The sequence below is a fragment of the Nicotiana tomentosiformis genome, chromosome 10 (assembly GCF_000390325.3).
Source record: "Nicotiana tomentosiformis chromosome 10, ASM39032v3, whole genome shotgun sequence".
NCBI lineage: Eukaryota > Viridiplantae > Streptophyta > Magnoliopsida > Solanales > Solanaceae > Nicotiana > Nicotiana tomentosiformis.
The window spans coordinates 2,343,167-2,354,342 of record NC_090821.1 but is presented as its reverse complement, the minus strand read 5'-3'; the positions used below and the strand labels follow the sequence as shown (position 1 = coordinate 2,354,342).

The 11,176-nt window shown below is 35.6% G+C and overlaps 1 protein-coding gene across 1 annotated transcript; it reads right to left on the bottom strand.

The window, feature by feature from the left end:
• Positions 1 to 4,845: 4,845 nt before the first annotated feature.
• On the bottom strand, positions 4,846 to 9,366 carry LOC104099913 (O-fucosyltransferase 6-like). Its single transcript, XM_009607046.4, has 10 exons — positions 8,934 to 9,366; positions 8,756 to 8,815; positions 8,567 to 8,657; positions 8,308 to 8,384; positions 7,331 to 7,419; positions 7,045 to 7,228; positions 6,534 to 6,715; positions 6,307 to 6,409; positions 5,882 to 6,213; positions 4,846 to 5,795 (listed from the first exon to the last, which is right to left on the bottom strand). The coding sequence occupies exons 1-10, from the start codon at positions 9,138 to 9,140 to the stop codon at positions 5,312 to 5,314; spliced, it is 1,809 nt and encodes a 602-aa protein (XP_009605341.1). The 5' UTR covers positions 9,141 to 9,366; the 3' UTR covers positions 4,846 to 5,311.
• Positions 9,367 to 11,176: the final 1,810 nt, after the last annotated feature.

Sequence of the window (11,176 nt, the reverse complement as noted above, 5' to 3'; positions counted from 1 at the left end):
ATTTATCATTTATGATGGGTGAAAAAGTTCTCTTGAAGGTTTCGCCGATAAAGGGAACCATGAGATTCGGGAAGAAGGGCAAGTTGAGCCCAAGATTTATATGCCCATTTGAGGTGTTGAGATGAGTTGGGGAGGTTGCTTATGAGCTTGCATTGCCTCCCAGCCTATCGGAAGTTCATACGATTTTCCATGTATCTATGCTCCAGATGTATCATGTTGACCTATCACATGTGTTAGACTTCAGCATAGTTCAGTTAGATAATAGCTTGGTTTATGAAGAGGAGCCAGTTGCCATTGTTGATAAACAGGTTCACCAGTTGAGGTCCAAGAGGATTTCTACAGTAAAAGTCCAGTGGAGGGGCCAACCAATTGAGGAAGCGACTTGGGAGACCGAGGAAAACATGCAGAGCAGATATCCACACTTATTCGGCACTGCAGGTACAATTCTAAACCCGTTCTAGGACGGACATTTGTTTAAGAGGTGAAGAATGTAATGACCCAATCGGTCATTTTAAATTTTAGAATCTCGTTCCTTAAAATAAAATTTCTCGTATGTTCTTTTAATGATTTATGATTTGCGGGGATGGTTAGTTCGGAATTTGGAAGTGTTTGGGTTGAAATCGGAACACTTGGTTCCTTAAGTTGGCCTTAAAAGGCCAAGTTTGACTTCGGTCAACATTTTGAGAAAATGACTCCGGAATAGAATTTTGATGATTCCAACAGCTCCGTATGGTGATTTTGGACTTAAGAGCGTGTTCGGAATTTTATTTGAAAGTCCGTAGTTAAATTAGACTTGAAATGGCTAAAATAGGAATTTAAGTTTGGAAGTTTGACCGGGATGCTAACTTTTTGATACCGGAGTCGGAATCCAGTTCTGAAAATTTTCATAGCTCTGTTATATGATTTATGACTTGTGTGCAAAATTTAATGTCAATCGGACTTGATTTGATAGGTTTCGACATCGAATGTAGAAGTTGGAAATTTTAAGTTTCGTTACGCTTGAATTGGAGCATAATTCGTGGTTTTAGCTCCGTCTTATGTAATTTGAGGTTTCAAATAATTTCGTATGATGTTTTAGGACTTGTTGGTATATTTGGTTGAGGTCCCGAGGGCCTCCGGTGAGTTTCAGATGGTTAACGGATCAAAAGTTGGACTTAAAAAGCTGCTGCAATTTTTCCTCTTCTGTTGGACATTCTGGGCTGTGATCGAACCCAGGTATCGATCCCAGATATCGAGCCCAAGTATCGATCCCAGGTATCGAGCCCAGGTATCGAGCCCAAGGTTGACGAGGCTCAGGCTCGAGCTTGTGTATCGAAGCCACGATCGAAGGTCCAGCTCGAGTGCCATGATCGAAGACAAGGCTCGAGGGCCAGGATCAAGACCCAAGATCGAGGGTCACGATCAAAGGCACATGCTCGATGCCATGATCGAGGCCATGACTGATTCCCATGCTCGAGGCCATGACCGAAGCCCAGGCTCGAGGGCCACGATCGAGGCCCAATTTTGAAGGCTGCCTGGGCAGTTTATAAAAGAAGGCATTCGTCTCATTTGCTATTTTTGACGAACTTGAGCTTGAGTAGAGGCGACTTTTGACAGATTTTCAAGGGAAAAATATTGGGGTAAGTGATTCTAACTCGGATTTGGTCTACATATACAAGTATATCATTGTTTTCACCATAAATTAGTGTTTTGAGATTGAAATTTGGGAAATTTTAGAAATCTCATAGAAACGAATTTTTGAGATTTCAGTATCGATTCGGAGTCGGATTTGAGTGAAACTGATATGGTTGGACTCGTAATTGAATGGGTTGTCGGATTTCATAACTTTCGTCAGATTCCGAGACGTGAGCCCCACAGACGAATTTTTAATTAATTTCGGAATTTTTATTGAAAATGTAGTATTTCCTTATAGAATTGATTCCTATAAATTTAGTAATTGTATCGAATTATTTTGGTTAGATTCGAGCCAATTGAAGTTGGATAATCGAGGAAAAGTCCTACTAGCGGATTAAATTGGAGCAAGACGAAGTAAGTCTCTTGTCTAATCTTGTGAGGGAAAAATTACCCCATAGGTGATTAAATTAAATAATTATTGCTAATTGTGGGGGCTACATATGTACGAGGTGATGAGAGTCCGTGCGTAGCTACTATTAATGCTAAAATCTGGGTAGTTTAGGACTCAAAAGCATGAATTACTTGTGTAAATGGTAGCTTTTACTTAATTAAATTATTTGATATATTTATATATAAGTTGTGAATTGTTAGATAAAAATATTAAAGGATGAAAATCTCATATGCTTAAATTTTCTATTTAAATTAATTAATTGTTAAGAGAAATTGTTCTTCCTCCTGAATTTATCTTATAACAAATATACTTTTATTCCGGAGGTATATAAGAAAATATCCTCCTTTCTTGTGGAGCGGGCCGAACGCCTCGGCAGGATAGATGCATCTATGGATCATGCCGCACGTCCCTCGGCAGTGTACACGAAACTCTGGATCGGGCCGTATGACCTCGGCAAAAAATCGTGCTTGATAATAATAATAATTACACGATACTTAGACAGTTTATTGCACCTTGTAAAGCTATTTGATAAATTGGAAATTTATTGAAATTGAATTGCAGCTTGTAAAGCTATTTGATAAATTGAAAGTTTTATTGAAATTGAATGATTTAATTAATAGATTGGAAATTGTTGCATTTGAATGATTTTTATTATTTCTGCTAATTGAATAAATTATTGTTAACTGTGTGAATCATGCTGATTTGAATAATTATAATTTATTCAATTTATTATTGTTGACCCTTAGTGAGTGTCAAAGTTGGTCATCTCGTCTCTACCACTTCGAGATTAGGCTTGATACTTACTGGGTACACGTTGTTTACGTACTCATGTTACACTTGCTGTATTCTTTGTGCAGGATCTGAGACAGATACTAGTGGAGGACCTATCATCGCACATCCTCGTTATCGAGGGGCATAGTGGTGAGCTGTCTTTCTGAGCCGTCCTGCAGCTACTAGTGCCTCTTCTTGTATTTTTAATTCTGTCTATTTTCATTTCAGACAGTATTTGGAATTTTGTATAATCTAATAGATGCTCATACACTTGTGATCCCAGGTCTTGGCACAAATATTGGTGCAATTTGGTGTCTTATTATATTTCTTGGATTTAAATTTTATCGATATATGTTTAATGTATTAGTTGACTTGCCTAGATATAGTGTTGGGCGCCATCATGACCTATAAGTGAAATTGGGTCTTGACAATACACGTGCCAAGACACTAGTATTTGAGATTAAAAATATTATAAATAATGAGATTATAAAGCGGCCGTTTTAGGCCTCATAAAATTAGAGGCCCCAAAAACTACTCTTCTTATATGTAATTTTAATATTTATTATACTTATTATGTGGTCTTTTTTTTTGGTAGTTGGTTGAGAAAATTCTAGTGAAAGTGAAAAGCAATTTCTGCGCTAGTTCTTCTCACTCTAACTTGAACAAATTTTATTTACAACTTTAACTTTGTAAATATTTCTTTCAAGGTCTCCGTAGATATGCTTCAAGCTAATTAGATCGTAAAAAGGTATAATTGATTTGTTTATCATATTTGTAAATACAAATTCCCACATGATTGTTACTTTGGGAGGCAATGATGTATAGTGAATTATGTTGATGGTCATGTGAAAAAAAATTAAAATTAAACTTAATAAAATCTTATCAAAAGTTGGTTACATCGTCAACTTTAAATTGTATCTCAAAAAGTAAAAGGAATAAACTTTAAATAAAAATATCTAAAATTATTAAATATAATTTAAGGCCTCTTATCACGACTTGTCTTTAGGCCTCCAACACCATTATGCCGCCTCTGGGACACATTGTTTCTATGCAAATCTTCAGAAGGTCTATAAGGATAAGGGCTATTCTATTTAACCAATTACCTTAATATTTTGAGTTGAATGTTCAAACTTTTTCTCCCAGTATATCGTAGTCATCTTTTTATACGTCCGTTGTCACACGACTCTTTTATCCACACAATGAGCACCTACATGTCCAAATTACCAAAGAAAATGATCCTTTATATCGTGAAGAAATAGCACGAGCTCACCAGTTTTCGAACTGATAATTGAAAAATAGCCAGTGTTTGCAAAGTCATTGAAAAATAGTCACTATTTTGCTGCAACACGGAAAGTTCCAGCATAATATACTGGAGATTGATGCACCTATGTATGAACTTCCAGCATAATATGCTGGAACTCCAACACAGGGAAAGTTACAGCATAATATATTGAAGATTGGAGCACCTGTATATGAACTTCTAGCATATTATGCTGGAACTCCAGTATATTATGCTAGACGTTCACATGTAAAAAATTCGAACTCCAGTATATTGTGCTGGAATATTTTCCGGATTTTGAACAATGTTTTCGTTTAGATTTATCTTTGCATGAAAAGTGGCTAAATTTCGATTACTTTTAAAATTGCGGCTATTTTTCAATTACCACTTGTAAATCTGGCTATTTTTAAATTTCTTCCGAAATACTTCTTCGAGTCCTTGGGTTGTCTGTGCCCAAGGCCCGGCAAAATTGAGAAGCATTCAGTTACTATTCTCAAAATACTAATCGAGCAATATCTGGAGTATATTCAAAATTTTCAATTTGGTATAGGTTCGTGAAACTACAATTATAATGAAGGGAATTGTACTTCTAATTGCCAATTTATAGGAGTTTTGTGTGTGTGTTTTCTTGTTTTTCCCTTTTTAATATGCATTTATGGAGTTAGCATGTTTTTGTCAATGTTTTCTTCTGAAATTGATTGCAGCCTATTAACTCTTCTAAAGCCCAACATAAGAATCAACAGTTCCTTCAACATTATCATTAGAATCAGAGTACACTCTCCAGGAGTTACGCTATACAATTTCATTTGTTTCTTCCCCTCCATTTTAAAGAAAACAGAAGTAAAAAAGAATCTATAACTGAAGGAACCTCAAAGCATTTCTTTCCAGTTTCCATATCCAATGATCCACCCTCTTGAGTCTATCCAAGAATAAATCCGTATAGTATTAGTCCTCCAACTTGTGCTGTACCAGCGTAAGGTGAACTTCTTGCCCTCAATACACTAGCAAAAACATAGATACATGCTATCGATGATCATCAGCTGGCCTTATGTACAAATTTTCTACCCCTAGATATTATGTTTGTGTCAATCAATTGAAGCCAGCAGTCACAATGAGCAAATTTCTAAAAGTTCGTCACAATATAGAACTCGTTTGTGCCATAATCTTTCTTCTCAATACAAGCTGCAAACTACTCTTTAATCCGAGAAAATCTCTTCCAATTCTGGTTGTTCTGTTTTAAAGAAAAGTTGGCTAGAATCTGTCTCCGGTTTTTTAGGAAATCCTTTTTCCTGAATTCCAACTTCATTCCCCATATAATCTATTGTATCAAACCAATCTTGCTCATCTTCACTAATGTGACCATTAGTCACTTCACCAAAAGATGTCCTAGCACCATCAGCAGCAAAATTAGTACCCTTTTCAAAGTTCATTGCAGGATTTCCAGGAATAGTTATATCTTCTCTATCCTTGACGTTGGAATTTTCACAAATGCATGCTGATGGATTTTCATGAAACTCACCCCTCCCTTGCTTTACCTCCATTGGATCTCCCATGAAACCTATTTGATAATTTTTAACATGCGAGGCAAACTCTTCCCACGTCATGTTATTTCGATCCATAAACAACTTATATAGCTTCTTAGCATTTGGACGGATAGTTGGCTTGTGACCAAAATATCTCCTGCAACATGTAAAAGATTTCTGTAAGTTTAAATCTCTAACTGAAGGTTTGACAATGCTTTCAAGTTGAAAACAGCAAGAGCGTACCTTCGTCCAGCAAGCATTCTTGCCATATTGCCATTGTTATTTGATACAAAAACATCACTCTCATCGCAAACAATGAAATCTAAAGCAGCCATTCTGGAAGAAAAGGAAGAGAACGGTGCCAGCTCCTCCTTGCTGGCAAGTGTCTCTTTGGTGTAAAAATTTGGAAAGAAAGCCTTAAGAGGAGCCAATGTCTCCTCACCGCCATAGATTTCCCCCGATGCAATATAAATATGAACATCATTACCAAAACCAAGTGCTCTAAGCATAAGACCGACTTCCTCAGGAGTTAGAGGACATTTTCCATTCCTTCTTTCTTTATCTGGATTTCTTGCCTACATTTTATGCCAAAGAAGCAACAACATGTTTAATGTAAGTAATAGGAGCAACGTAAATGCTGACAGTTACTGTAATAGTAAGTGACTTACATGTAATGTCTTCCACCTCTTTCGTATTTTACCGAGTTCTAGCCTTTCCTTTTCTCCTCCACCATAATAGCATCCTGAGAATGCTAGCATATCTGATTCAAACCTATCATACGAGATGAAATAAAGGAGTTCAGATAGTTTGGATCCGCTTCTATTGATTGTTAAGTAAGAAAAAATAATAGTAACCAGAAAAATCTTGTTGAAGTATCAAAATTTCTTCCCATTACCTTAGATGCAGCGCAAGGAAGTGTTTGCTTTTATTTCTAATCCTTTCAACCAATTTTCTTCCCATTTCAATTATGGGATCAGTAAACTTCAGTGCATGATAGTTGACTCTACATCTCAGCTTCTGTAGCTCTGTATCCAAACGATTGGAGAGTCTGTAATCAAATTTTGTTAACTGAACAGCCTGCATCAGCAACGAGAACTCTTCAAAATCAGAATACCAACTCTTATCTCCAAAAAGAATTTCATTATGATTCCAGTGCAGTTGGTGAACATTTGAGCATCAAAATTTAAGTTCCAAGTGTGATCAACAGACTTTGGCTCTGTAATAAAAGTTAAAACTTCTAGGAAATAAGCTAAACTTGTGCTATACGGGTAGCTAATTCATTTCCAACTTAGAGAGTCTGCATGTAAACTTACAAAAATTCCTTTGTCAAGGAGTGACATCATGTTAAGATACAAGACACAGGCCAAACACAATGAAGTAATTCTTATTAATGTAGACTGACTTACATGTTTTTTAATTAAAATGGGCTGGATACGAGTCTGATAACACTTAGCGTTGCACTTCCTTGGAACACGTGTTGTATGCGGTTTTATGAGTTTATTTCCCATTCTTGGGAGATCCTTAATAATTTTGACATCTTTTGAGAGGTATGAAATAAACCAATTTACATCAAAAATTTCGGAGAAATCACTGCACAAAAGGAATGATTAGTTCCCAAGATTTGAAATCACTAAATGACACAAAGTGATTGCTCAAAAAATGCATCACAGTAAAAATCATATCGAGTAAAACCTTGAATCATTCCAATAAGATTCTTGGTCCAGCTTTGGAATTACAAGGATGGAATTCAAGATATGAGCTGCAACAATAGCATCAATAATCTGCATTCAGAAAGAATACAACTTCAAACTCGCATCATTTCAACAGTCACTTAAATGTAACAGAAAAAAGAATAGAATTCCAGGCTAAAATGATCCGCTGATAGTGTAATATCCATTAACATGCATAGCTCATAGAATTTATAATAACACGCTCCATGTCATTAAGTGGTGATTACCTTATTTGAACAAGGTCTATGAGAATATCAGATTTGGGGGGGGGGGGTGGGGGGGGGTGTTACGGTTCAGTTTGCTCAACATGTCCTAATTTGCTAAAAAATTGTTACTAGGAGCATGTTTATTCAAAAGGCAATGATGCACCTGTAACTAAGAACTTAAATACAAAGGCAATGATGCACCTGTAACTAAGAACTTAAATACTGGAAGATCTCATCGAAATGACAGAGATAGCATTTCTTGCAAATTAGTACTCCCTACGGTCCATTTTAGTTACCATGTTTCACTTTTACAAGTCCCTTAAGAAATTATTAATGAGATGAGCTTTCTGATTACTGTACCCTTGTTTACTCTTCACATTTAGATTTTCTATGCTATGCAATCAATGATTTTTACTTTGAAGTCCAATTAATGCAAAGGACAAAATGGAGACTCCAATTAATTATATCTTGATTGTCTAAAGTGATAAGTATTTTGGATCAGTTATTTTTAGCAACTACAACAACTAAAATGGACCCAGGAGGAAGTAACAAATCAACAAAAGAGCCATTTTCCTCAATTGCTATTGTAGTGAACCAGAATAAGGTTAGGCTGGGAAACAGGTCCACAAATAAATATGAAATTAAATAATCTGTCTGGCGCTCTCCATGTTATTGACCTTCAATTAGGAAAACAAAAAAAATGCAGTAACAGTTACTGGGACAAGAGAAATACCCCTGTTCTCTGTTGATTCAAGCCTCCACTTGTTGCTATCAACAAGTACCTATTAGGAAGTGTATTTATCTCAGCAGCTGCAAAATGTTATACAGGTCCCATATCAAACAAATAGAAACAGAAATGTTTAGACACAAAAACTAACAAACAACTAGAAACAGAATGTTTAAACAAAGAAAAACTACTCTGCCTCCCATTAGCAATTAATGAACAAAATGAGAAATCAATTGGAAACATATAAAGGAAACTGGTCACTCACTTGGAAACTTGTCAGTGGCAATACTGCAACCATGGTAGAAATTCGATTTCTTCGAATTCCATAGGTCTCGGCTTAAGCTCCCTTCACCTGTCTATACACATTCAAATCCCACACGAAAAATCAAACAAACAAACTCATGATATAACCGCAGGAATGAAATGTGAAATTAAAGCTGTAGCGCTCACTCACCGGAACCCGAAACACCAGTTCTTCTAGAAGCTTCTTTCGAAGCTCCATTCCGTTATTAAACTAAAATAATAACACGCACCAAGTTAAAAAACAGCAAAATACTGTGGAGAAATTTTTCTATCTAAAGAAAACAGAGACAATGCTTTTTGTAACGTAAATAACATTTTGTGATTCTCACCGAGCTGCGGCTGATAAAGTGACTATGGCGGCTATTAATAGGAGGTGAAAGATAAGAGAGAAACGTAAATAAAAGGAGAAGAGCGCCGGATAAAGCTGAGAGAAAAGGGAGGAGGTCATAAATGCGACGGCGTCGACGAAATAGTAGAATGATCGGAAGTCCGATAAACACCGCCGCCGTCTCATGGCGTTGCTTTCTGTTTTTCATTTCGTTACAAGAAAGAATAATCGCCGGTAATTCAGCAACTCCGGCGCCGGCAGCTAACAATCTGTTTGGAATCTCCGTCGAACGATTAACGACATTGTAATATTCCCGGTAACGTATTCGCTGTTATTTCTCACTATACGCATGTTATATATGCCTACGTATTTATCTGTTTGTTTAATCTATTAATTAAACTACTGAAATATTAAATTTGTACTACTATACTAAAATAACTGCCGCCTCGACTAAATCGCACCTAAAATCTTAGTTAGGAAATCTACATTTTAATAACTCACATTTCTCGTGCCACTCTCTTTTGAACTGATCTGATGAGGATAACGCATGTCTACACAAACGGTCAAAATCTGCATGGAGTTCATTTCTGTTTTTTTTTAAGTAAAAACAAAACTTTACACCAAAATGATGTAGTGTAATATTGGCCTCCTATCATTTTTACTTGTCCGCCGTACTAAAAAAAAAATGTTACTTGTTCAATTAGGAAAATCAAAAGATAATTTATCATTTTATACATATTTTACCCTTATTATTAAGTACTAATAATAATTATTTTCAGTTCATTTTCTAACATATTATAATTAGGGATGATATAATAAAATTATCATTCTAAAATTGTTTATTAAGGAATGTGTCAAGTCAAACATAAAAAAGGTAAAAATGGACGGAGAGAGTACTATAATCATTAAATTAGGGATCTAAACCACTTTTATATATTTTCAAGTTTGAACTTGATGAGTGAACACTTTTTTGTATTTGGGAATACCAGTTAGAGATGGGTTGCTGGACGGAGCTAGTGTATAGGTTACACTTTAGGCAATATTGCATTTATCTTAAAAAATTTATTGAATATGTATAAATTGTTAATTTAGAACTAAGTTATTTAAAATTATTAGAATGTCAAACTCATAAGGTTTAAATTTTAGCTCTAGAATAATTGTTTGGACTAGACCATTTGAAATTGGACGGATTAGGCTAGACAAATAATTAATGCAAGAAAAAAGAGCAAACTTACTGAGATTACTGCAGGAGAGTATAATACTATTTGCTAATTAGTCACTATTTGCGCACAGAACTGATTTAATTTGTTTATTGCCAAGTTGCATGGGAGAGTAGTAGTTCAAGAACGGATAAGAGATTGCTTTCGATTAAAGTCGTAACTCGAATTCACATTCATGCTTGGCACGATTTAAATTCCCATAATTTACTTTCATAATTATCTTTTAATATATACATATACATATATATAAAACTTATTACTTTCACTATTACTCTTATTTTATTCTGGCATGATGATGATATGAGTTGTGATTAAAGAAGAAAATAGTGAGGATTTATATCGTCGATCCTAAGTTTATTTGGGACTGAGGCGTAGGTTTGTTGTCGGTGTAATTTTGTTAACATGAGTATTTGAATCCTTTATAATCAAATAGATGACCTTGGAAAGTATTGAAAGGTATATGAGAAGTTATATATGGTGTGTCTGTTGAACAGAATTAAATTAGAAACATACGGGGAAGATTAATTAATCATTAGAGGTGGGTGATTGACGGAAAAGCTGTCAAATTATTTGGTGTTAGATTTAGATAGCGACAATTAAACATCCTAATTGGGACTGCAGTTGTGGCATTTGTTATCCTTAATTTGTACGAGTCTTTCATATGTCAAGACGTGGGATATTCATTGAATTGTCTTACTGCAACGTAAGCTTGAGCTGTTTGTTGGAAATTGGATATCATGTCTCATTCCTACAACACAATAATATAACGCGTTTATTATCGCCCTCTAAAACTTAAAACAATTTTTTTTCCCGGAGAAAGGGTTTGGTCAACTGTTGACACTACCATTCATTGATAAGGTTGAAAGCTGCTGATTTTGAAGAGCACAACATTTAAAATCAGGTGGGCTTTCTTTCGGGACTAGGGCATGAATTTCTCTCTCGACACATGTTAGCAAACGTGCGCCATCCATGGGAAAGCGAGCTCGTGTACCATCCCAGAAGGCTCTAATGGCTCAGGAAGCAA

Bases quoted from the DNA above. Each gene is read 5' to 3' on its own strand.
- LOC104099913 (XM_009607046.4), bottom strand. From the start codon at position 9,140: ATGAAAAACAGAAAGCAACGCCATGAGACGGCGGCGGTGTTTATCGGA. The intron at 7,229-7,330 runs GTTTTACTCGAT...CCTTTTGTGCAG, and splicing joins TCTTATTGGAATGATTCAAG to TGATTTCTCCGAAATTTTTG. The intron at 6,410-6,533 runs GTAATGGGAAGA...CTCGTATGATAG, and splicing joins TTCCTTGCGCTGCATCTAAG to GTTTGAATCAGATATGCTAG.